Here is a 27760-nt window from a genome sequence, read left to right as displayed (position 1 = left end):
AGAAAAGAGGTTACCAGGGACTAGAGTGAGGTGGGAGTGAAGATCACTGTTTAATGGGTACAGTTTCTGTTCGGGACAGTGAAAAAGTTCTGGAAACAGATTGTGGTGAAGGTTACACAACACTGTAAATGTATTTAATGTCACTGAATTATATACTTAAGAATAGTTAAAATAGTAAATTTTATTATACATATTTTTCACAATAAACAAGAAAAGGCTTCCTAATGGTGCTTCCTGTTTCTACCATTCCCCACTCTAGCCCTTCTCATCTGTTCTCAATATAAGAACCAGAAGCTTCCTGCTAAAACCATAGGTCAGCATAACTACCTGCATTTGTCAAAGCTCACAGAAGTTTATAGCAAAAAAAAAAAAAAAAAAAAGTGAATTTAACTGTGCAAATTATGCCCCAATATTCTACGAACTGTTAAGATTGTTTTAAAAAAGCAAACATAAATCAGATTAGGTTACTCAACATCCAGTGGTCAGCCAGGTCCTGACCGAGGCTTCCTAGACGTTCATGACAGGTACTCCCAGCCCCGCCCCAACTCTCCCTCCAGCTCCAGCCACCAGTGGCTGCCTGGCTCCTCCCAGGATCTGCCAGACAAGCTCCAGCTACAGGCCCTGTGCTTGGGGCTTTCTTCCTTAGAATATTCATGAGAATTGCTCTCTGGCCTTTTGATCTTTATTCAAATGTTGAGTGCCAAAAGCCACTGCAAGGCAGAACATTGCATAAGATGGGAGAATCCAGCTTAACGGTAAAAGAAATGCGGTCTGGTACTTCCGAGATATTTTACTCACTGGCCCTGTATGAGAAGTACGTTCCTTAGCCACCCTATTTAAAACTGCAACCCGTGCCCAGGCAGCAGTCCCTAAACCCCTTCCCTACTTTGATTTTCTCCCTCATATCCACCACCACCTAAAATCCTATATATTTTACTTACCGTCTCTCTGTGACTAGGGTAGGGTTTGGGGCTTTTTGGGGATCTGTTCTGTTACCTGCTTTATCCCCGGCACCTGGAACAGTATGTGGCATATAGAAGATGTTCATTAAGCACTTGAGGAAAGAATGAATAAATTAATGCCAAAATTCCTGAAAAGAATAATGTACCTGGTGTGTTTGGGGAAAAAAACCAACCAAAACTCGCACCGTATTTCTCACCTCATTCGGCTCTGCTTTCTTCACTGGCCACTTTCGCCAGGCCTCTAGCCACTCTGGCCTTCTCTCACCTTCACCTCGAGCACACCTCACCCTCTCCCAGGTGTAGGCTTTTACAATCCTGCACCCTCTGTTCAGAACACTCTTCTCTCTGCCCTGCCTGGCAGCTTCTGGTCACTGCACAACCTTCTGCTAAAACATCTCTTCCTTCCCAACCTCCTCGTGGGCCCTAGACTCAGACTGCCCCACTGGATGCTTTCCTAGCTCCTTGTACTTACTTCTCCTTCACTGAACTTCTACACTGCAGTTCAGTAGCTGCCGATGTGATCAGCAGCTCAGCGGCCGTCTTTGCTAAAATCTAAGTGCCGTGAAAGTGGGCACTTGGTATGTCTTAACTCACTACTATATCTCTGGTACCTAGGGTATTACCATACTCATGGCAGACACCCATTAGGAACCTGCGGAATCAAGTGACTGAGCACTGGAAAGGAGTCCAGACAGTCACAGGTTTGCTCCAGATAAACGCTCTTCCTTAAAACAGGATGGTTAGTCAATGTATTTGACAGTTAAAGCCAATGAACATAAGATATACCAATGGCGAAAATATGTAAGCTCATCTTTTAATAAATCTTAAGATACTACTCAGAAAAAGTTAAATATAAAATTAAATACTTAAAATACACTTAGGAAACTACTGCTGAATAGAATCTGAAAGTAAGAAATTTTATAACGAAAGTATTTCCCTCTCAAGCTTCTTTATGGGGGGAGGTGGTAAATACCAACTTCCACTTACCAATTATGCTTAGCGTTCATCTGTTACTCAACAAATGGTTATTAAAAAGGAACTATACTCCAGGCACCCCGCTGGGCACACAAGTTAAACAACTGTAACAGAGTCCAATTCTATAGGGAAAGGAAGACAGTTTCTTCAAGATTCCTTTTGTGTGTATGTCTATTTTTCTTCAGTCAGAAAAAAGGGCAAACTCAGAATTGCTCCTTTAACAAAGCCCGTATCAATGATCAGCTCAGATGAACCATCTGAGGGAAACAAAGCTTGAGATAAGATAAAGTGAAATCACCAAGCGGTGTTTCTCTTATGTGGTTAATAGCTAAAAGACCTCAGAAATACCAGACCATGTTTCTCTCACCATTAAGCTGGATTTTCCTGTCTTATGCAACATTCTGCCTTGCAGTGGCTTTTCTTTGCCTACCCTACGCTAGGAATCTGGCTATAATTCCCAAACTCTAATGCACAGTTCTTTCCCTGGAGAGGTTCACAACCACCACAAATGCCATCTTGGTCTAAACAGCATACCAAAGCTTCAAGGTCACTACAAGATAGGAAAGTGAGTAGGCTGGTTTTTGGCTGCCAGTATGGCCCTGAGATAACTAAGAAATTCCTGGCAGTGTTGATAAATGGACCAATGAGGGAAAAAGAGAAGGCCACCGGACTAGTGAGGCAGGGCCACTCCGTAAAGCCAAAACAGAACCGTGAGCAGACCTGGGGGAAGGAAGGTGGGAGAGAGAGGACACGAACTGGAAGACACACAGGGTCTGAGGCTGCTGGTCCTGCTGTTGGACTAATCATGGGCCCCAGGCACTAACTCCCTGAATGACACTGTCCTCACGGTCCCTATGTTCAAACTGAGGAAATGTCCCTCAACTCTTCCCTATGCCACAAGGGCAGCTGGAGGGGACAGAAGAGATCCTGGCTACAAAATGCACAGAGCAACAGGGCACAGGCACAGTCTACAAGCTGCGCTGTCCAGAACAGTGGGAGCGAGTCAGTGCCTTGAATTTTAAACATAGCTTCAGACTGAAGACAAGTCAGCTCTGGCAGCAAAGATCCAGCCCTCAAACACAGCGCAGAACAGAAGCTGGAAGTCTCCAAACGGAGCTGCTGCCTTTGAAAAGGCTTTTTTCATACAAAAGGTGTAAGAAACTTGAAAGAACAGGACTGCCTGGAGAGAGGAAGGGAGGGAGGAGACTGTCAATCTCAAGATCCTCACTGGGTTTTCAGAATCGAGAGCCTGCATTAGAATTGGAGTGCCAATGCTGGAGCCCCAAGAGTATTATTAGAAAACAAATCAAAACTCAAACCCTACACCAAACCTGCTGTAATACCCTAACGTGCACCACATGTAGACTTTCACATGGCAAACAGCATACTGAGCACGTAACACCAAGACAGACTTTACTGGTTTATGACACAGCTGTCACTGCAAGTTAAAGAGGACAATTTCCTGAAAACCCAATTGTGTACCCAAGATTAGCTGTCTACTCCACCCCTCTTCTAACCTGAAGTGCTGCAGGGAAAATAGTCACTCTGCGACAACAGCAGTGCTGCTCCCTGCAGGCAGTTCCTGGCTATTACAGAGTAATTCACTGGCGTAAACACACTGAAAAGTAGGAACATACCCCATCGCTGCAGAGGGGGCTGTCGGATTATTCTTCAGTTCTTGCACATTTACCACTTGAGGGACATTCTTCAACGTTGACTCAGTCAAAGTACTTACAGCTATGTAGAGAAGAGGGAGGCACATTAATTGCAGTAAAGGATCAAAAATTCCAGCCAGGTGTAATGAGTAACTAAGACACAAACTCAAGCAGAATGCAAACTTATTATACAAAGGAGATACAGGTAGTTCTGCAGCACTGTGTTCAGTGGAGCAGCTGGCACACTCCATTCACAGAGACTATGGGACGAGCCTTTGTGCAACTTAATCAAATGTACTAGTTTAGGAAAAAGGAACTCTCTAGCCAGCTTTTACAGAGCAGAGCTGACATACTGCCGTACCATTGGCTCGTCCTGGAAAAGGGCAGAAGGAGCTACTAGCGGTGCTCAGACTGAGGACTTCTGCCTCCATCACACATTCATTCATTCAACCACCCTTTCATGTGAACTTATTATTGTTAGGTGCTGGGAGTACAATGTCTAAAATATAGTTCCTTCTCTAAAGGAGCTCACGGCTTGGTGAGATGGATACAATGAATAAAATGTGAAAAATGGAGATTGGACAAGAATGGAGGACAAGGCCAAGAGGCCCGAATTAAGGAGTGGCAACAGGGATTGCTCTCACACCACTTGCCCGCTGTGGGCTTATCAGCTTTCTCTTTTTCTGTGTCTTATAATGTAAAACTGTATCCCAAGCCTTAATGACATTTCATAATTAACTATTACGAAGGCCTAAGCAAAGTTCTCAGATCTCTTGCACATCCCGGGCCAAGCTGAAAGCGGTAGCCCAGGTAGAGCGGTGGGTCTATGGAAGCTCACTTCACATCCTCCTCCAGAGACGCCACCAGGGACACCCGGCCTGGGACTGCACATACTTCATCTTTCGCATTCAAAGGTGCCTACATCTTAGAAATTTTTGCTTCCAAAAGGATAACAGAGATCACACCACCTCCTGCTGAGAGTGGAATAGTCCTAAATCCTGCCAGATTTTAAGTTTATAAATAATCAACTCAATCAGCTTGATTTTGGGCCTGTTCAGCACAATACCAAGATTCTGCTTGGTCTAAGTAATATTTAAACATCAAAGGTTTCTTATTTTTTAAAAAGGCTCAACTACCTTTAAAAGTTATTTTGCTTTTGCTCTTTCATAACTATTTTAGATGCCTTAATAAGAGTTTAATATTTAAACTTTTCTTAGAAATCTTTTATTACTATATAATGGTAATTCTTTTTTGTCTAAATTAAACCATGTCTTTTTTTAGTCTTTAAAATTTTAGTCTAAATTGATAGGTGTTCTAAGCAGTGATAAAACTAAAAAGTAGTTTTATTCAGCTAAAACAAAAACACCTGATTTAGAGCAGAGTTTCTCAGCTTCAGCACCACTGACATTTAGGGGCTGGGTAGTCCTTTGTTGTGGGGTTGTCTTGTGCATTTTAGCATTTTTTTTTTGCAGCATTCCTGGTCTCTACCCACAAAATGCCAGCAACACTGCCAACTGTTGGGGGGAAAGGGCAGGGTGAAACAGCTTCTAGTTGAGAATCACTGGCTTATAAAAACTGGTAACTAGTGATAACTGAAGTCCCAAGGCTAACTACCTAGAAATCTCAACGTAGAAAATTATGGGTAGCCACAAACCACTGACAAAATGCAGAGGTTGATTAGCTCATTAGTGTTTCCATCTGTAAAGTTTCCATCTTAAATTTGCAATCTTAAGAAAAAGCTGCACTGCAAAACAAAGAACACGGGCCAGAGTCCGAGTTTTGCTACTTAACCCTCACCTCTCCAAACCTCACATTTACTCAAAAGCAAAATGGGCATACTAAGACCCGCTGCAAAGGGTGGCCGGGATCCTTAAAATACTATGAGACAACTCTACGTTACTAGGTGATCTAACCGAAAAGAGTAATTTGGGGCATAAAGCAAACATTATTCAAAAGTAGGGATTAAGAACTCCATCAAAAAAGCCCCCACAAAACCCACTGATTTTCCACTTAACATTGAATGTGGCAGATCTAATACCGCCCCTTAAAGGAAAACATTTTCAGCCCAAGTCTCTGCCTCCTTGAACTCTCCCTTCAAAAACAGAGAGACAGCTGTCACACCAGTCTTCTCCTCTCAAGGGCAGCAGAGAGAGCCAGCCATTTCTTGGCACCAGTGTCCTGGCCTGAGACTCGGACAGCTCATGATCATAGGGGTTTTACCTGGTGCCTGACTGGCCATCTGCCGTCGCAGGGCTGCAGCGCCGGCCGCCTGGGGGGCGGAGATGGGGTGGGAAGGACCAGGTGCACCATGCTTCACAGTTTTTGTTGCAAGCATTGTGCTGTCAGCCCCTTGAGGAATGATTTTGCTAGCTGATGTAGACACTGAGGGGAAAAGAAAAATTAGGTGAGAGAATGCATCAGAGAAGAATACGTAAAAGTTAAAATGGGAAAAACTCCATGTTAGGTTGCAGGGGAAATGCTAAAATTAAAACTCTTTAAGCATTGACACAGAAAAGTATTAGCAAACTGACAGGCTGGCACCTTTCTCTTTCAAAGACGCTGTATGCAATTTGCCCGCCCACTTCTGTTAGCTAGTTCTGTTCACAGGATCGTTTCCTCCGACACTGAACAATATATAACTTTTATGCCAACACAGAGCAATGTCCTGCTCTCCTCTCATGAAATCTCTCCATTCTAGGGCCTACGTCTGCCCTATGTTAGAAGTCACTTCCACAAAGAGTCCTGATGCTCTGAACTGAAAGTGTGACAGCACCACACAGGCCACATCAGTGAGCCAGTACAGACCGTGAGCACTGTGGCAGGTGAGATGTGCGGCAGATCATGGCGACAGGTGAGGAGCTGAAATGACTAGGACCTGAAAGGCACAAGCGGTGAGGCGGTAACTGTGAACCCTGCAGCATCGCCTCTTCCTCACAATGCCCTACCAAGCGCTTTCAAGGAGAACACACCTCTTGAACTGGTCCTCTAATTTCTAGAATACTAGTAGAAACGGGCTGGAACCCACAACTCATAGGTGCGATAGTATAAAACCCAGTTACAGTTCCTTCGTGAGTTAGAAACCTCTTAGGAAGAAAAGATCACTTCCTGTCTAACTGTTTACTTACTTGATGTTCCCATCATACCAGGCGAACCATGAATCAGGTGAGATTTCGCAAAAGGAGGTGCCTGAGGCAGGAGACCGGGCTGGATGGAAGGAGTCCGAACCACCGGGGCATGCCGAGGGACCTGGACCACGGCATCGTCATCTTTACAGGATGCCCGTGTGTCTTCGCTCTCCAAAGACTGAGAAATGGATGACGTTGAGCTGACTTCATCCAAGTCTTCGTAGTATCTCTGAGACAGGAAGGCTGACCGAGACAGGCTGGCTACAAAGCCCCAAACAAAACACAACGTACAACTCAAGGCAAGTCCAAAAGCTATGTAATTTTCACTGTCCATAGAGAAATAGCCAAATTGTCAAATGATTTAATTACTACTGATTTGAAGTGGAAGCAGCTGCTGTTGAATGTGGGCAAAGATAGTTTTAGGTCTTTGCTCAAAGGGGCTTTGCGAAACCGAGCTGTGAAGGACAAGAACATCCTGACTGTTAAACAAAACAGTGTGAAGTGAGAGACGGAATGAACGCTGCTGTAGAGGCAGGGGACCCTGAGCCCTCACTGAAGTTCCCAGGCAGAGTAACACCACATCAGAAAAGCAACAGACAAGCTTCCACAGCGGAGTGGACAGTCACACTGCTGCCACTGCTTTCCAACACTAAACTTCTAAGAACAGGCCTAACGCAAACCAGAAGACAGGACATCCTCAGTCCTGAGGGTCTCTAACATTGCCAGATAAATCAAATCATTCTTTTGAATCAGATAATAGATTTTTTAAAAAATCTCTGAAATCAATCCTGACCTTCCCTAGTTTTTTCCTTCCATAAACTAGGAGGTAAAGCTTTACACCATGTTACTCTCTACCAGGAACTTCCCAATGTACATTACTGTCTGTACATTGGAAAAAGCCAAAAACCAAAGAAAAAACAGCCCTTTCTCCTCCTTAAGTTATTTAGAAGCATTGCTAATATTTACTGACTTACTTGCCCTATGGGCACATTACTCCACAAGACTTTATTTGTCATAATGTAAATGTAACATAAATGAATGCAACTGAAAACCAGTGCCGTGTACTTGGGCGACTGCTAGGTGGCACCGTCAATATGCACAGACACTAGCCATGTGCAGATATTTAGATTAAAATAATGAAAATTAAATAAATGAACACTTCAAATCCAAAGCTGCACCAGCCACCTCTGAAGTGCCCAACTGCCACATGTTAACTACTACGCTGGACAGCACTGATACAGAACACCCGCCATCAATGCAGGAAGGCCTATGGGACAGCGCTGCACCAGCACTGCATTGATTTCGATGCAAGTCAATACTCGGCAGGGTCACTTAGAAAGTCCACTCACAACCACCAGCACCGCCGGCAGAACTGCAGTTAACACTTACTGAGCACTTACTTGGTGCATCTACATTAGAAATTGCTATCACCTGACTTTATGGCTAATGCCTGGAAAGGTTAAATAATCTGCCCAAGGTCATGAGATTGGTACGTGGCAGAGCCAGAATTCAAACCAGGTGTGTATCTGACTTGACAGACCATGCTCTTACGTTATACATAAAATGCTCTGTGCTAGGTACAGTTTTGATCCCATGACCTTTGCCCCCTGGTGCCACACCCATGGTTATGTTCTGTTAGATGGTTATATTACATGGTAAAGGGATTTTGTGGACGTAATTGAGGTTATTAATCAGTTGAGCATAAACAGAGAGGACAGCTTGAATTTTCCAGGTGGGCCCAACATAAAATCTCAAGAGCCCTTAAAGGCAGAGAAAGGAAGCAAGAGAGGAAGCAGAGAGCTGTGGCAGGAAGGGAAGGCAGATGTGAAGCACAAGAAGGATTCGATGTGCTGTGGCTGGACTGCAGATGAAGGGGCCAGGAGCACACAGAAAGGAACCGAGGACCTCAGTCCTGCAGCTGCAAGGAACTGAATTCTGCCAACAACTCCAGTGAACTCAAAAGTGGAATCTTCCCCAGAGCCTTTAGATGAGAGCTCAGACCAGCCAACACTCTGACTTCAGCCTGTGAGCCCCAAGCAGAGGACCAAGGAGAGCCATGCTGCGCCTGGACTTCTGACCCACACAACAGCGTTTTAAGCCACTATGTTTGTGATAATCCGTTACGGCAGCCATAGAAAACTAATACAAACCCCACACTCTCTTAGGGCCACGCTGCTCTCAATAATTTCTCTAAAATCCTAGTTCCTGAGAGTTAGTAGCGACAAGAGATGACTCACACTCATCACCTTCAGGAACTGGATAGAGAAATGGAAATAACTATGTAACACCCAAGGTCTGATACAGCCTGGGGGGAGGGGGTCTCTCAGTTTCCTTCCTTCGTCTTTCTGATGCAATTCGTTGGATTTGGGTGGAGAGAGATCCATCAATTGAGGATCCAAGGGCCATGCTCACTTGCAGAGGCCAGGAGCCCGGACTGCTCACTGTTCCAAGGATGCTGCCTCTATAGCTGATACGTGCTGCTTCCTACAGTGATCAAGGATGCAGTTACGTTCCCGGCATTTGAAAGGAGGCTCCACTGAAACCTAAAGAATCTTACTCTGCTTAAATGCCAGCTCAGATTAGGACAGGCAGAAAGCCACATAAACAGGAAAAAAAAGGGGGGCTATTATTGCATCTAGCAGTTTGAAAAATTTCAAATTCCAGGTAGACAGCAGATCTAAATTTGAAAGGCAAAACATTAACATTTCTAGACAGTAATAAAGATGAGGTGCACACATACTCTTGTTACCTAGAGATAAAGACTTCTGAAACAGAACAAAAAGAACTGTATAAGAAAAGGCTGAAAAATCTGTTTTAAAATTAAGAACTTCTATTTGCCAAAAGATATTAAAAGGGTAAAAAGGCAACGAGATGCATATCTCCAATTTATATAACCAACAGAAGGCTGATATCAAGAACTTATAAAAACTTTTACAAATCAGTAAGGCAGATTATCCAACAGACAGATGAGCAAAGGACTTAATCAGGCACTTCACAAAAGAAGCTGTCCAAATGGTTATTAAACATGTAAAAAGGTTACACCAGCATAGTTAAAAGGAAAAAGACTGACAATATGAAGCTTGGCAAGGCTGTGGAACAGCTGGAACATTCATGCATTGCTGGTAAAAGCGTGATTTGGAGAAGCGCATGCAGAATCCACTGACGCTGAGCACACGGACAGCGTACGAGGCACAAGCCTAGTCGGAGCCACGTGACCACCTACAAGCGGTACACATGTGCCCCACAGGACACGCGCAAGAATGTTCAGAACAACATTCTACTATGTTATGGCTGAAACTGGAAACAGTGAACGTCCATTAAGAGAAGCACTGATAAACAAATGCAGTGCATTCATACAATACAGCAGCAAAAACAAATAATCAGCTACACACAGTAACATGGATGACTTTTAGAAACCTGATGCAGAACAAAAGAAATCCATCTAGAGAATAAACGGACTTACACAGTATGCAAAGAGCAAAACACAGGCAAAACCAAATCACAGTGTGTAAGTAGCAAAACTGTCAAAAAAGGAAAACTAAAGGAGACTAAAGAGAACAATGGCTTAATGCACCATATAATCCTGGATTGCATCTTACATTTGCAAAAAAAAAAAAAAAAAGAGGGGCTGAGCAGAACACATGAGGGACAGCTGGTAAAATGTACGGACTGCACTCAGACAACAGTGTTCTGTCAACGTTAAGTTTCCTAAATCTGATTACTGTACTATGGCTGTATAAGAGAACATCCCTGTTCCTAGAGAACACATCTCGAAATACCTAGGAGTAACAGGGTCCTGGGAGTCACGGCCGCCTAACCTGAGGACTGCAGAAAACACAGCACAAGAGCCTCAACCACCACCTTGAGCTGCTTCATTCACTATGTATAAGCTGCTTCTTGCACCAGGATTCAGACGGATGACAGACTGTGGGGACATTTTCTCTATCTCCTATTAAGAACCAAAGGGAAAACACTCTTACGGGTCCTACTCCCACACCATGTTCTATATGGTTTATGCTAAAAATTCAGGACCAGTTTCCTCTACCTGGAGCAGTAGATCTCACCGGCGGGGTTTTCCTCTTGGCCAAGAAGTTTCTCAGCTGTGCCTGTTTCACGGGGGACAGTTTAGCTGCAAGAAATCCATGAACCCATAAATTTAAAGACTTGATTTTTAAGATATTAGTATGTGGAAGAGAACAAAGAGTTAAAAGACTGGGAAGAATGCATTTACCTGGTACTTTGGGCAAGGGTTTGGTATGAGACTCCACGGTGGTTTTCAACAAAGCATTGCGCAGGCTTTCAAGGTCACTGTCAAAACTGAAACAGGATAGTGTTACAAGTGAACCAACTAAGACCTGAGAAATTGCAGGGGGTGGTACACTATCCTCCTACATAAAAGGCAAGAGATGAGAGCATCCCAATATGGAGATGGGAAATCTGACCAGCTCAAAGGAAAGAGATCACAGTCTCAACATTACATACCACCCCCACAGCAAACACCACATCAATGGGGCTCCAGGGGAAAGGGCAACTAAAATCCTACACAGTTGGCCTAAAGGCAGAAACGTAAGACCACTTTGGTAGCTTCAGGGGTTAACTGTCTAACTGCAGGGTCTGAAATCTCCACTCTTGCAAAATGACAAATCTGAGCTTCAAGACAAGTTAGTCAACCTAATCCTGACAGTTAATTCTCAATTAAATAATTCTGACTACAGTATCTGCTATCATCTTTGAGCATCTGTATAAAGTACCACCAGGTGCTTTATAGACTTAGTTTAACTCTCCAATAATCCTCAAGGCGCATATTGTTAGCCCCGTGTTTTGGCAAAGGAACAAAGGATCAGAGAGGGTGAGGAATCCGACCAGGATCACACAGGTGAAAGACAGCAGAGTCACTCTGAAACCCACATCTGCACCACTCTAAGATGACTCTGCCTTACTCTAAATATTTAATTGTTCATTCAACCTTATTTATTGAGTGCAAGGGCCACTAACAGGCCCATTCTCCTGCACACCTGTGAGTGCTGCTCTGGGAGGGAACATCCAAGGGAAGGCTCCACTGGGAGGTTTGGTTATAAAGACGGAGCTGCTGGAGACTATCGACCAGGTGATTCAGCCTCTTCCTCTGTTGGTTGATGATTTCCCGGTTGTTGGCAAGGGTGTTAAACAGTGTCTCTCGCTCTGGCACAAGCAGGCGCCTGTTGACATCAAGAATAAAGGAATCAAATGTGAATGGTTCCAGGAAAGGGACTTCCCACCAGAAGAAAAAAAGTCTACAACAGTGAGAAGAATAAAATGGAGAACCACTAGCGGAAAAGAAGCATCAAGACATTACTAAAATGTAAAATGGGGATGAAAGCCCCTCCGATGAGGATAAGATGGAGGGAGGAAAGAGCAGCCGGGGCTGGGCAGGCCGGGCCTGTGAAGAGGACGGCAAAACCCGCAGAACCTCGGATGGGTTCCAGGAAGGAACGGCGGGGAAACTCCTTCAGCTATGTACTTAGGATGTGTTTACTTTTCTGCATGTAAATTACAGTAAATAAAAAGGAAAAGCCCAAGGGTTTATGGGAGTCCAGGGAGTCGGTCATTTTTTCAGAGTGCTGTCGAGGAAGAGGGATAGGAGAGTGGCCACGGTGGTGGAGCGAACAACAGAGGGATAGCGCACGACTCAGCAGCACGGAGGTCGCCCCCACCCCCGAAAGAAATGAAACAAGAAAGGGACAATAGTTCCTTCCTTTCTAGTAACAAGGTAGTGCAACATAAATCTTTAAAAGGCATTTCAGTAGGATACAAGGTAATATTTAGAGAAGGGCCTAAAACAGAGAAGTGTTAGAAAATTGTATAGATTTAAGAATCTGAACTCTGCAGAAAGGGAACTTAAAGGCAAGTTAAGTAGAAAACCCACTGGGTTGTTATAAAGGAGAAGAAAGCCTGGCTTCTCTGTTAGCATCATGCACTTTTTAAAAAGTCAACTTACTAATTAGGAAGAGAAACCCAACTGTCAAGCGGAACAGAATGCTCACACTGTCAGGTCAAGCCAGTCTCTAACATGGGAAAGAACATGAATTCAAAGCCCGGAGAGTGAGCTGTGAAATCTCTAAAGGCGCCCAGCTGCTTAAGGGCACAAGTGTTCCAGGCCACAGACACTTGCCCCGACAGCGTCTGGTGGATCACAGTTCACTTCTACCTTCCCACATCTAGGCTCCAAGCTGAGCTTCCTCAGGTTGGGCACAAAGCTGTTCTCCATGTTGTACAATATAACGTATTAAATTCTGTTTACTTATTTTAAATGCATTCTTGCCCTGCCCCTGACACGACACAGGCTGCCCCACTTAGAAGTCTGTGATCCCACGGCTTTGTAAACAAGTAAACAGATCATTTTCTGGTTTGTTTCCTTACAAGGCCAATCACATTAATCAAGTGTAAATGTTTCAGAAATCTGACATTCTGAGGGCTGACCTGTTTTTTACATTTCCTGTGGGCACCTTACTGCTTTCACAATGTACTGCATTCTATTCCTTCTGGAGAACACACAGAATAAAACCAAACACCCAGGGACAGAAGGATTCCCTATACTTTTGTTCCCAGTCCTCTCATCCTTTTAGCTATCCATACTAATTAGAAGTATTTCCTCCAAAAGAAAGTCTGGAATATACAGAAAAGTATAAAAGTAAAATTCCTCTTAATCCCATCTCACAGGTGTAACTGTGACTATTTCGGCAGATTTCTTTCCAGCCTCTCTTCCACAGTAGCTCTCCACACTGAGGTCATCTAGTACGATTTTATGTCTTCCCCTTTTCATATTTTATATATTGTACCTAATAATTAGTTATATATTTTATATATTTCATATAACAGGAAATACATTTAATTTTTTTGAGAACATGCTATTCAATGCTTACATAGTATACTGTATTAAGGGGAAAAAAAGTGACAAGATTTTTTTTAGCCACTCCTCTAACCTTTGGATAATTAAGCTGAATCCAATTTTTCACTACCATAAATCACGCTGCAATATAAATTCTTTTATGTAAATTACTGTGAACATTGCTATTATTTCCATAGAACAAATTTCTAGAAGTATAATGACTAGGTCAAAGAGAATGAAGCTTTGTAGGGTTTTTTCTAAGTCCCCCTAAATGATCTTTTAAAAAGACCACAGTAATATCTACATGGTGGAAGAGAAGACTGCGCTCACTTTTGTTTTTTCTTTTGTTCCAGATGCCGATCCCACTCCAAGTCTAGGACATCATTCACATCTTGGACAGCAAATTTCACATACTGATGAAGGCGCCGAATTTCCTACAAGAAAAAAAACGAGATGGGAAAATGACACCATTTTCCAGTAGCTTGGAGGAAGGTGTGTCAAAACAGTTAAAACGATTTTAAAGTATGTTTATACTGAGAACTATAATGAACAAGGAAAGCATAATAAGCTTTAATATAATCATTGATACATTATAATTCAAATGAAAGACAGAAACTCAACCTTTTGAAGTGTGTGACAGACAGGTGGTATGAAGAAAGGGAAACAGACTGGGCGTGGCCGCCTAGAGCCTCTGGGGAACCAGTGTTTTTGCTTAGGTCTCATTTTTCAGCTCCTGTAAAAGCAGCTCAACCCTGTCCAGGAATTTTCCACTGCACTCTGGTGATCCGACAGTGCACCCATTTAACTTTTGCTCTCCTACCCATGAAATTAATTGTAATACGGACAAAATTATTCTACAAAACGGTGCTGAAAATAATTCTGCACCCAGCTATTCAGAGCACAGAACACGTAAGTCATCTCACTAGCGGGGAAAAACTCATTTCTCAAAAACAAAGGATTATCAGCACTAGAAACTGAATTTACCATTATTAAAATTCTTACCTATTCATTTATTCTAAGACTGTGATAATTTTCTTTAAATTATGGCCTAGTGTTAATCTTCATGGCTACACAATTTGACTCTCAAAAATTTAAAAATAAAGCATTCCATTACTGGAAATGCAGCATCCCATTAAAAATGTATACAAGACAACGTGCTATATGCTGGGAAAACTGTATCTGTGCAAAGATCTTATTGTGTTTAACTATTTTCAAAGTTATTCTTGGACAAGGGTATGTGTTCTGACTGAAAAAGAAAACGTCATTTAAAGAGAGCCAGGCTGATCTGAGGAAGCAATAGTAACCTTTGTGTCGAGTATAAATTTCAACTCAGTCCTCGAGGACTACAGGGAGGCCCTTTACTTTGGACGCTTCACGCTTCACAGGTGATCGCCCCTCTGTGCATTGACTGATGCTGTTTCTTGTGAATGCCCTCCCCACTTTGTCTACCAGAAAAAAACAATTTTTATTCTAAAGCCTATCACAAATGTTTCTCTTTTGTGGCTTAGCTACTCCCTCACCTGCAATCCCACAGCAACATACCCCACACTGTATTTCCATGTTCAACTTCCCACTGCTACTTTCCATCCCGCTGCAGGGACGGCCTCCTGCAGCGTCGTGTTTAAGAGCACCGGCTCTGAGCCGACCGCCCAGGCTCCAGGGCCCAGCCCTTGGCAGTGGTGAGACCTGGGTCGTTCCAGCATCTGTTTCCTTACTTTTCTCTGGGATATGGTACGCATTCCATAAACGCTAGCTATTATTACCTACTTAGCACTGTGAAAAAGGAAGATTGTTTCCCTTTGAATAGGGAAAGTGTTCCCCGAAAGCTGAACTCTTCTAGTGTGGACAGGGAGCAGGAGGTAGAGAGGCCCGGAGGAAGGAAGCGTAAGCAGATGCACCGTGGAGGCCGGTGATTTGCTGAGCGGCGGGCGAGCAGGCAGCACCCTCTTGCTGAGGGCGCACATCCCCAGGAGGACACAGCTAGGACGCAGCAGGGGTTCCTCAGCCTTTCTGAGAGGGGGAAATCAATTCTTTCATTTTCCTACTGTCAGTAAGTTTACCAGGTATGGGATGGAAATGGCAGGAACGGTAGCATCTGCAGTCAAATTCTGAGGCGGGAGGGGACTCGTCACACTCACAGACCCTCACAACCCAGGTAAGGAAGCCACTGTGCGCCCCTGCCTACCGGATTCTAGGAAAACCCGCGGTGGTGCGGGATGACCCCTACTAAAGCTGTGAGACAACAATTTTAAATAGATTGAAAGATGAAAACAAAGACTAGATTGAGCTAAAAGAGAATATAAGAATAATTAAGAATTAAAGCCAGAAAAGAGAAAGGAAAATATTATATGCTATCACTCATATGTGGAATCTTAAAAAAAAAAAAAAAAGACACAAATGAACTTATTTACAAAACAGAAACAGGGTGAGGGTATAGCTCAGTGGTAAGAGTGTGTGCTTAGCATGTACAAGGTCCTGGGTTCAATATCCAGTACCTCCACTAAAAAAAAAATAAATAAATAAAATTTAAAAATATATAAATAAATCTAATTACCTCCCCCCACCAAAAACAAAACCAAAACAGACTCACAGACATGGCAAACAAATTAATGGTTACCAGGGAGTAAAACAGGTGGGAAGGGATAAATTGGAAGTTCGAGATCTGCAGATACTAACTACTATATATAAAATAGATAAGCAACAAGTTTCTACTGTATAGCCCAAGGAACTATATTCAGTATCTTGTAGTAACCTGTAATAAAAAGTGGAAATATACGTATGTACATGTATGACATTCTGTGCACCAGAAACTGACAACATTGTAAACTGACTATACTTTAATTTAAAAAATTAATTATCCAAAAAAAAAAAAAAAAAAAAAGAATTAGTGAGAGTGAGAGAAGTAACTTTGGTAATAGTGCACAGGAAAGAGCCCCAGGAGGGTGGAGGTTTTGGTTCTGGTCCCACTCTTAGCAGCAACAACAGCACCCTGGGCAAGCTCCCTGGCCTAGGACACTCCATATCCTTATCCGTACGACGGGATCAGTAAGATCACCGTGCAGAGTAAGAGGTTTTGAAGACTAGAAATACTGTATAAAAACTATCTTGCAGTGATCAATGAACAGCTACTACTGTAATAATTACTATTCATGATTTGATTTCTAAATGTATCTTTTTCAACAGCTACTCTCTACCAAGCTTAGGGTTTAATTATGAATTATATTTTTGTTTAATCCAAAAAACACTAAGTGGAAAAGTGCCATTTTCTTTGTCACAGTTAAGGAACTCGATGGGAAGTAACTCTATAAGGGCAGTTATCCAAACCTGTACCTCAGAAAGGAGCGCGACTGTCACCGGGGCGGGTTTTAAGCACAAGCCCTGGCTGGACTCTCCTACCTGGAGCTGAGCTTCACTCTTAGGATCCAGCGGTCTCTTACAGAGCAAGTGCAGATATCCGGAGTCACGGTTTCTCTCATTTTGTTCTCTGGCTTCTTCAACACCAGCAAAGCCCTCAAGTAAAGTTGTTTTCAGGGTACTTATATCTCCATGCAGAGACTAGAAAAGGTACAAGGTTGTGTTGATAACAAAAGTGCTAGTTCCAAGAAATAAACCTTTCTTTCTAGATCAAGGAAGGTGTTTTTCTCAAATATTTAATATGATAAACACCTGAATATAGTTACTGGTCAAGCAAAAAATGAATTTCATTGCTTGGAAAGAAAGATGCTAATGTTCATTATTTTTCCTTCTTCATTAAAAAACACATATTCTAATAATCAGAAACTAACGAAATAAGAAAAGTATCAATAACCCTGATCACTGCTAAAACCTTGAAGAACTTTCCTCTTTCCAAGCATGTTATCTAAGGCCAGAGCTCTGGAGTAGGACAGTCCAAACTGGGGTCCAGGCACTACCACCCAGTAACTGAGTGGCTCTGGGCAAGTCACTCCAGCTTTCTGAGCCTCGGTTTCCTGATGTGCAAAATAGAGAATAACAGTACCGACCACACAGAAAAGGTGTGGAGTCAATGAGATAATGCAGGTAAGGTATTCAGCACGATGCCTGGCACGCAGGAAGTAATAACAGTAACACAGTAAACAGTACTGACAACAAGTATTTATTATTTTTATACCATATATTCTCTTAGGTGTTTTGTTTTTCCTTAAACCTAACTTTATAACCTAATAATTTACTACAAAAGACAGCAAATTTTCTCCTGTAAATGACACATAATAGCTTCATTAAAGTCTGCTTTTGTACTAAGAAACAAAAAAATCAAATATACCTAAACTAAATTAACAACTGTAATAAAGTTTAACAGAGTGCCTTGCACATGTCAGTGGGGTAGGAAGTACTTACTACTCCATATGAGAAAACTAAAACATAGAGTAGCTAGAATAACTTGCCCAAAGTCACATAATCTCTAAGAATTTGAACCGAGACATTCCTAAGTAAATCATTTATCCACATAAAAAACAGTGATGTTCTCTGAAGAGAGAAAATATGTATTATACATCCATGGAGTGTTATGAGAGCAGTTTTTAAAAGTACAATTCAACTTAGAAGAACATCAAAAACACAAACCTCTGTGGTCTCTTTAATCTCCAAAAGAAAGGTGTGCAGGTCGTCTGATTCTGTTCGCAGCATCTTCATCTCCTCGGAAGTACCCACTTGGAAACAGGCTTTGGCAGTCCGGGCTTTCAACTCTTCCAGCTCCTTCTGAAAGTGAGCGATCTGCAGAAGCCACAAAGGAGGCGGTGACTTAATCTGAATGGCACAGCAGTAATGTCCCACTCCCAGGCTTGCTAACAGCACAGACTCCCTGGGACACACCAAGGTTCAATGCCAGAATAGAACAGCCACGTAGAAGCCTGCACTCAGAGCCATTCCAGTCTCACTATCAGAGCTACTTGTGGAAGAGTCTGCAGGAGCAAATTTACCTCCTCCCCGATTCCAGCCATCACAGGATCTGACTCTTTCCACTGATGTCCCTGCTTTTCTGTAACAGGAGGCTGAAGTGATTTCACCTGAAACGAAAGGCAAAAGGTTTAAAAGTGCATCCTATACCCCAGTGATGGCTTTTTGGAGCAAGTGGTTCAGCGTCTACCACAGGTAGTGGTACTCTCATAATACAGTCACTGCCCACCATTCACTCATTTGAACCTGTATTTAGTGGGTACCTTCTCGGTATTAAGCATGTTCCAGACAGTGGAGATAGGAGTAAACAAGGTAGACGAGGTCCCCAATTCTCAAGGAACTTACCTTCTACTGGGATAAGATGGATAATGAGAAGTAAACAAGTCAGGTAAGTTTAGTTAGTGATAAGTGATATGAAAAAAGTAAACAGGAACATATAAAGAGAATAAAGGTGGGCACTGCTTGAGATGAGACAGCACAGAAAGCCCTCACTGAACCAAGACCTGAAGTAAGGGAGAAGCTATGGGAAGTTCCCGGGGAAGCACCCCTCAGGCAGCAAGAAGAGCGAGTGCAAGGAATCAGTGAGGCAGGAAAGACCTTGGCATGTTCAAGGCAAAGAGATGAAATGAAAGCGGGCACATGAAGTCAGGGAGGGAGCCGGAGGCAGGCAGACGCAGGTTGTGGAAGGCTATACCGAGGAGGTTGGATTTTATTCTAAGTGTGGTGGAAGACTACCAGTGGAGTTTTAGGAGAGTTTAAACTATTCTTTGATTTATGATATTAAAATAGAGCATGGATGACAGTGAGAGGTAGAAGAAACAGAAAAGCGGTCAGGATGCCAACAAGGTTAAGAGATAATAATGGCCTGAAGTACGATGCCAGCAGGAGACAGAGACGTGGATTTATGACATACACCACATCAGTGTGGACTGGGGAGGAGCTGTCATCTACAGCGACTCGTGGATTTGAGACTTGAGCAAGCTGCCTGGCCAGTGCTACTCACCAAGATGAAATTAAGAATTTATAGTTATCAAAAGAAACCACAAAGAGAAAAGTAAACACAATTCAGAGAAAGTATTTGCATTATATGGAAGTTTTGCATGTGTGTGTGCACATGCAACACTGATTTCCTAGAAATCATTAAGAAAAAGACAACCCAACAGAAAAATGGGTAAAAGACTTGAACAGACACCCTCTGTAAAAGATAGCCAAATGGCTAACAATCATATAGAAAAAGAAAGCTCAGTTTTACTAGTTGACAGGGAAATACTCATTAAGACCATAAAATACAACAATAGTAAATGAAAAGTGCCAGGCCTGGCGGAGCACCTGGGCTCTCACAGACCCCTGGTGGGAAGACACTGCAGAGGAACGTATGCACAGTCCATGACCTGACAATTCCACTCCTAGGTATGTGCCCCCCAAAATGCTACGTATATTCACCCAGAGACATCAACTAGCATGGTCATAACAACACTACTCACAATAATTTAAACCCAGAAGCTACTCAAATGCCCATCAAAGGTGGAAAGAAACTTGCAGTACGGTCACCAAATGAATTCCGTACAGCCACAACGATAGGGAACAACCTCACAAACGTAATGTTGAGCAAAGCAGTCAGATACAAGAACGTATACCACGTGATTCCATTTCACAGAAGGTACAAACAGACTAAACTGAGCTATGCTGTTGGAAATCATTACAGTGAAACCCCTTCAGCAAGGGTAATGACCTTGAGGGGCACACATGGGGGGGATTCTGGGATCCCAGTCATGTTCTAGTTCTTGATCTGGGTCTTGGTTACCAAGGTGTATTCAGCTGGTGACAATTCACCTGAGGTGTACATATATCACATGTACCCATTTTTTCCCCATGTGTATTATATGTCAGTAAAAAATTAAAAAAGGAAAATAAACTGAGTTGCTATGGAGAGGCAGAGAAAAAGAGGGCAAAGGATCGACTTCTTTGGGAATAAGAGGAAAAAAATCAGGTGCTATAGTCTTTTCAGACATAAAGAGAACACAACAAATGGAACAGCACAGCATGGATAAGCTCAGGAATCAGCAGAGAAAACAATTCTCAGATTCTAGGGTTGAGATACATGGCTTTTATAAACGCACATTTCAAATATTCAAAGCTCATACTTTGGTATTTTCTATCACATAGTACTAAATACTACTTCAAAGGTATGAATTCTAAAACACAAAAACTCGTTTTAAAAACATGCATGTTTCAGGCAATAAATTAGTACACACAGCATTGTAGGCTGAGTTTAAACATACCTGGGGAGAGCCTGACTTGGCCACAGGAGGGGTTATTCTAGGCGATTTCTGCACCATGGAGGGCGCTGGACTTGGAATGCCCTGAGCTGACCGCACTGCTAGAACAAAAAGTTAAAACAAACAGTATTTATTCCTGTTATTTTCCCATCACAAATGTCCTTTCCTCAAATCTAAAAAAAATACGTTTCTTATTGTCACTGGCCCCTCTTTTATACCTTTGTTACCGAGAGTGACATCCATAGTTCTAAAATAACTAAAAGACATGCATTACATTTTTAGACAGGAAACTCTATAAAGCAGATGAAACTGGACTCTGATAAGAGGCGTGTGTATTTGTTTGCAAGCCCAGGAGGTCGTCCACTTGGGCCATCCTTACTCCACGTGGCTCCTGAATGCACCTCTGGGAACAGTAGAACAGTAACCCCGTCACCTTGTAAGAACTCATAGGGTCTTCAGACCCTCTGAAAGCCTTTAGGACAAGTCTCACCCTGTCATGCATCAGAATCACCTAGAAGCTTTTAAAAAACAAATGCACCAAAAACTCACACCCAAGGCTGATTAAACTGTTAGGGAAGGGATCCAGTGTGCAACTGGGATTGCGATCCAGTACTCTAGGACCCAATGAACTGTAAGAATCCCATCATGGCAATGGGGGTAGAGAGAAGTGGGTGGTGAGCAGTGGAAATAGATAAAGTGTTTGTGTGTTATGGTCATGTTTTCTCTCCCAAACTGTAAAGAGATGGGAAAAGACTAAAGTAAGGCTTGTTAACTTCCTAGGTCACAGTCAGAAGCTTTTCAGAATTTGATGAAAAGTCCCAGAGTAAGGTGACTCTGGCAAACTCCACAAGGCAGCCCTTTCTCTTGAGCAATAAGTAAGAGAAGATTTCAGGAATTTCACAGCTCAACACTCGCTCAGTATTTACCGAGATAAAATTATTCCTGATCCTCAAACACCAAATGGCTACCTAAATTTGTCTGGCTAGATATTTATTATCACTGGCATTCAGAAAAACCAACTTAAAAACTGAGAAAGACCTGGCAAACACTATCCCAACCACATGAGCAAATTAACCTCACTTACGTCAGGACAAAAGGAAATCATGCGACATGATGCACATCACCTATGTGGTATTACTGCTCAAAACGTTTCATGTGAACCTCACCACGTGGAAACTCAAATCCAAATTGAGGGACAGTCCACAAAGCTACTGGCCTGACCTCTTCACAAATGCTAATGTTGAGAAAGACAAAAAAGGTGAAAAACTGAGACTAATGAGACCAAATCAGAATATAATGTGTGGTCCTTGAGCGGCTCCCAGATTGGAGGGGAAAAAGCTATACAGATCACAACTGGGACAACTGTGGAAATGTGAACATGGGCTATTGACTGGATTACTGTTAAATTTCCTCCGTGTGATAACGTATCGAATGCCCCTGTTTTTAGGAGATAACACACTGAAGTACTTAGTGGTGAAGTGCTTCCTGTCTGCTATTAACTTGCAAATGATTTAGAAAAAAATTTACATTAAAATGGAAAGACATAAAGCAAACAGTGCCAAGTGTCAGCAAGTCATGGTACTCATCATATAACTTACACCACCTCTCTGCAGATTTGAACGAAGGAAAAGATAGGCTAGGTACATTTGCTCCTGGAGCATCATAATGCACTTCAACTTGGCTATAAACATTATGTCCATTTACGACCTTTATTTGATAAATCTGCTTATAGTAGGGCTGAGTATGAAAATCCAAACGGTCACCAGAAGAAACAAGCACAGTCGCCACCGTAGGCTCTTCCTCTTCTGTGCAGCTTAACGAATGGTCTGTGACTGATCTTCACACAGGGCAGGCTCCACGGGAAGAGAAGGCCCCACAAGCAGAGACAAGTGTGGCAGTACTGAGCCCACTGTGAGTCTTCCCAATTCAGAGCACAAAAGCCACAGGGCATTCGTGGGAGTTACAGGAAGCAAGATAACTTAACCTAGTCCAACTATGTTAGCTAACATTCTGAAACAACTTTGAAAAACATTAATCTGAGAAATCAGGACTGAGCTCTAAAGCAGTTTGTGAAACATACCTGATGCCGAGGGAGAGACTGAGGACTTGGATGACGTGGAACTGGATGGCGCTGAGAGCGGCGCAGGGTGGCTGAGGGGCCCGGAGGGAGCGGGCCTGGAGGCAGAGGAGAAGGGCAGCATCGAGGGTGCGGTCTGTGAGTTATGCGCAGGAGCAGGGGGAGCCACGGCGGGAAACCTGGAAATGGCGGTCCGAATGGATCAGCATGGCCTGCTGCTAACAGGTTTTTTCACACTGGTCACCAGCAATCATCAAGGGCGAACTTACCATCCACAGTTTTTTGCCTTCACACAGAGCATGCTAATAATCACTGGACACACGACGTGTTCCCGTCCTAACACTACAGTAAGCAAATGCACCCTAGTAGTCAGAAATGGGCAACATGTTTCAGGAAACCACAAAGCTATTTTTTCCCTCATTCTAGGACAAATAGATTTGTGTGACAGTTATTTCAAGTTTCATTTTCACTTATCAGACAATGATTCCTTGAGGAGAGCCTGAGGCCCACCGCCTCCTCCAGTCTCTGCAGCAGCTCTGCACATAATACATGCTCATTAAACATTCGGTGAAGCGGACTGATTAAGGCAGAAGGGATCAAGGCTAAATAAAGAACACAGAGTAAATAGAAACTTGCTTTGTAATTGTTTCTTTGACAGAAAGTAAAAAATTCTAAAGCAGAAGATGTCACCCGCCAGTTCAGACACCGTTTCCGTCCCGCTCGCCAATTCTGAGGGCGGCTGGGCTGCAGCGCGACTGGAGACCATGAAGAACGGAGAGTGACTGAAGCAAAACTTAACCTTCCTGGGTGGGGTCTCTCAGTGGGATGCTGATGGTCCACTGGGAAGGGAAGGGAAATTTCACCTAAAGAGCAAAAGTCTGTAAACAGTCTAAATATCCAGCATCAGATGACTGGTTGAATAAATTACAGTATGGCCACAAAACGGGGTATTAGGCAACCTTTAGAATGAAGTGGCTTCATGACAATTTAATATTAACAATGACAGCAGCCAGCAACCCCTCCACAGTAACACAGAGGAGTGGGGGGAAGACCAGTAGTGTTTACCCTCAATGGTTATCTTGAGAAAGGCTGCAAGGCACAAAGATTACTTCTCCCAAGCAGCTTACATTCTAGTGGTGAGAACAATACAAGCAGATAGATATGTAAAAAGTAAGACTGGCATGAGTTAGCAGGACTCAGATCTGGAGGAAACTGGAATGCAGTGCCAAAGAGTTAGGACTGTACTCAGAGAGCAATGAGGAACCACTGGGGACTGCCAAGCAGGAGAGACCTCTGACGCATTTACAGTTTCACAAGAACACCTGCTGGCGATGTGGAAAACAGCTCAGAGAGAGTCCAGAGTGGACACAAGGGGGGAAAAGGACTGAAGAGATTCGCTTTCTTTACGGGATATTAGTCTGAAATGCTTCATTTTTCAAAAGGAGTCTCTCCTACATTTAAAATCTGAAAAAGTAAAACAAGCACTTAAATACAAACTTCCAATAGTTTAAAAAAAAATTCTAAGAGATTTCTGGACTCTTATCCACTGATGAAATGCAAACCTTTCATGTTGTCTGAATTTTCATCCTTTGCAACTATTACTCTGCAAAAAAGAAAATCTATTCAGTAACTTCACTTATGGCGATTCTCTTTACCGTGAACAACTTGCAGTGTTTCTGCCTGTCAAACTTGAAGTGTTACTTACTTTTCGCTAAGATTGACCTTGACTGCAGAAGCTGATGGTGGGAACGTGGGCTTCACTCCTAGGTTTGGAGCGGACGCACTTGGCATCGGTGTGCTTTCCAGGGTAGGCTTAAAACCCGACGGCCCCGAGGAGAATGAAGCAGCTGGTGGTGCCATGGGAGAGGCCACAGGGGTGGGGGCGAAGGAGGCTTGAGAAGGAGGCGCAAAGGAGAAGGTGGATACTCCAGAGCCCAGGGCTGCTTTGGGATTGTCGGAGCTGCTGGAATACGGGGGGGCCTCCCCAGTGACAGAACCAGATGATTTCAGGGAAGAAGAACCAAAGGAGAACACGGCAGGGGCTCCAACAGCAGAAGGTAAAGAGAAGGTGGAGGTGGGAGCGGCCGATGATGAAGGCAGAACAGAGGCAGGAGCTGTGGCTGCTGGAGTGTCGAGTTTCTGTGGGGCTTGAGAGGAGGTTGGGGTGGTAGGAGTACTTCCTGCAATGAAAAAATTGGCGGAAAAGGAAGGGAGAAGTTAACCCTGTAACAGTAGAGGTCTACATCATAGAAAGCAAGTGGAAAAGGACTGTGGTAGAATGAAGCCAAAAATAATGGTCCCAGTTCATGAAGGCGGAAAAAAGGGAAATGGAGTTGATGCTGGACTTTCCATAGCAAACATTCCATCTAGCAAGATGTATAAAACTTTGAAGGAAAAAGGAAGTGAGAAAAGACATTAGACTAATAGGACTTCATGAATACCCACTTAAGTAAAATAGAAAAAATACACTTCTCAAGGTTACAGTGAAAAGTAAGTCATTCTGCAATATTTTATTACCAGGAAAAAATGAATTCAGATCTACACCTCATAATAGTCACTAAAGAAACTCCAGGTTAATTAAAGATACATACATATACAAAAGCATACACGCAAACACACACACACACACACACATATACCTCAAAACAAAGGAGGCAAAAAGTGAGCTAAGTCTCTGAGAGTCTAAAAACTCGGTAAACCTAGAAGTGACCAAAAAATCACAAAAGATAAAGATTTGACTACATACAAAAATAGTTACACAACTAAAAGGTAAATTAAAAAAATCTGCAGCAAATGACAAGCTAATATGTTTCATTTTTAAAGCTCATACAAATTAAGATTTAAAAAATATCAAGACTTCAATACATATAAGCTGGGAATCTAATTCACAAAAAGAAAAAGCAAATTTTCAAATCAAAGAAATGCAAATTTAAATGAGGCATATTTTTGGTTGTCCCCTAAATTACCAAAATTTAAATACATATAATACCCTATGTTTGAAAGGATGAACCAAACTTGAAACTTTTTTTTTTAATAGAGGTACTGGAGATTGAACCCAGGACCTTGTGCGTGCTAAGCATGAGCTCTACCACTGCGATATACCCTACCCCGACCCAAACCTGAAACTTTTTATTACTAGCAAGTACTTAACAGTCTCTTAGAAAACATTTTAGCGTTATGTCTCAAAAATCATAAAAAAATAGACCCAGTAATTCCAATTCTAAGAATAAAGCCTATGAAAATCACCTAAAAAATGAAAAAGATACTTAACACGACCCAAATGGTAAAATATATTCAGTAGAATATTCAAGTCACTCTTAAATAAATCACATAAATTATGTAAGAACCTGGAAAACACTTAAAATTTAAACTAAAAGCCTGCATATCAATTAGGTATACAGTATGATGACAACTATGCAAATGTTTATGGAAAAACACTGGAAAGACAAGCTTAAATTTTTTTCTATTTTCCAAACTTTCTACAAAGTAAGTATGTTAATTCTCTAAATAACTAAGAAAGCAATATTTTTTAATCAATACATTTATGGTCTTGGTTCTTCTAAATCATCGGAGATGACAGTTTCTCTTCACTATGTCTAAAGCAATGAAATACTTAGGATACAAGTATGAAGATGACACTTTATGAAAACAGACCCCCAAGTAAACTGTCCCTTCTATGAAAGAATTTAATGCAAGCAAATCTATTCTTTTTTTTCAATGTATACATATATTTAATTGAAGTATAGTTGATTTACAACTGTCTTAGTTTCTGGGGAACAGCACAGTGATTCACTCATACACATAAATGTACATATTTTTTCATTATAGGTTACTACGTAAAACTGTTAATACTTTCTTGACACAGTAAATATGGAATCAGCAAAAGCTAACTTCTTTAAAGACCCAAGCACACAAATGTTAATCACTTCCATGCGTTTAGCAGACCAACATGAAAAGTATATGTCAAATCCAAAAGAAATCATAGGCATTTTTCCCACTGGAAATAGAACTAAATATCTGAAAACCCTCATGCTGCCCTTTCTGATCATTCAACCCAGCATCCTTGGGGCTGGAGTGTGGAAGTGGGTGGAGATGTGCATGTCCTATGAACCCATGACCCAACTTTAGCGAGAGCTGGTGAACTGGCGGCCTTCAGCGGCTCCCCTCCCCTCACCTGAACACGGCTATTAGCTCTGGACAAAGCATGAGGGAAGATGAGGTTTCTCTAGGAGAGGCAAACAGTACAACCGGCCTCTGCTTGTGCTCAGCGGTTTGAGGGGCTAGCAGCAAAGTCCCTTACACTGAACTGTGCTCAGAAACAAACACCATCCCACAGGCTCCTGACCTGACAGGGTACACTGCTTGTTGAAGACAGACCAGGCAACTGAGTGTAGGTAGTTCGTGAGACTCAGGAGCACTTAAAAGGAGAAAAAACTCACTCGAGAGAACACACATTGCAGACAACGAGCTATCTCAACACAACAACACTGGTACAGTCTACGCAAGGCACCTGGTATATTACTTGGGATCACACTGCCAGTTGGCAGGAGCCCAAGTACCTGAGTGGCTCTATTTATGACATACAACTGGCTCTGCCCTGGGAAGCAGTGAGAAAAGATAACCCTAAATGTTCTCAACTGTATCCAACACCAATTGTCAACGTATTCTTAGACATAGAACTGGTTAAGCTACAAGCTTTTTTAGCCACATTAGAAGAGGAAAATATTACAGGTTATACACTCACAGAATTCAAAAAGAGAAATATTAGTGAAATTCCAAAATATGAAACAATGCCCTTTTAAATAGTTTATTTTGTTTTCACAAGTGATACATTATCACTGTGAAAATTCTGAAAATGCACACTGGCATTTACACATATGCATTTGTGTGCATGAAGAATATGTA

At 42.4% G+C, this 27760-nt stretch overlaps 1 protein-coding gene across 6 annotated transcripts in view; it reads right to left on the bottom strand.

The window, feature by feature from the left end:
* Nucleotides 1-27760, bottom strand: part of NUP214 (nucleoporin 214) — a 90806-nt gene that overhangs the window by 47285 nt on the left and 15761 nt on the right. For 4 of the 6 annotated variants that reach the window (XM_031450720.2, XM_031450719.2, XM_031450716.2 and 1 more), the window contains exons 12-24: nt 24561-25035; nt 22859-23034; nt 20782-20879; nt 18523-18609; nt 18167-18316; nt 16982-17140; nt 13916-14019; nt 11733-11915; nt 10949-11034; nt 10763-10846; nt 6718-6978; nt 5813-5974; nt 3575-3674 (exon numbers count right to left, since the gene is read on the bottom strand). In XM_031450720.2, coding sequence (XP_031306580.2) covers nt 3575-3674; nt 5813-5974; nt 6718-6978; nt 10763-10846; nt 10949-11034; nt 11733-11915; nt 13916-14019; nt 16982-17140; nt 18167-18316; nt 18523-18609; nt 20782-20879; nt 22859-23034; nt 24561-25035 — 2125 coding nt within the window. The remainder of the gene's footprint in view (nt 1-3574; nt 3675-5812; nt 5975-6717; nt 6979-10762; nt 10847-10948; nt 11035-11732; nt 11916-13915; nt 14020-16981; nt 17141-18166; nt 18317-18522; nt 18610-20781; nt 20880-22858; nt 23035-24560; nt 25036-27760) is intronic. The other 2 variants (XM_031450717.2, XM_010975377.3) reach the window with 1 other exon arrangement.

This window comes from Camelus dromedarius, chromosome 10 (assembly GCF_036321535.1).
Source record: "Camelus dromedarius isolate mCamDro1 chromosome 10, mCamDro1.pat, whole genome shotgun sequence".
Classification (NCBI taxonomy): domain Eukaryota; kingdom Metazoa; phylum Chordata; class Mammalia; order Artiodactyla; family Camelidae; genus Camelus; species Camelus dromedarius.
The sequence above is the reverse complement of the archived record's forward strand: the minus strand, read 5'-3'. Positions and strand labels throughout refer to the sequence as shown.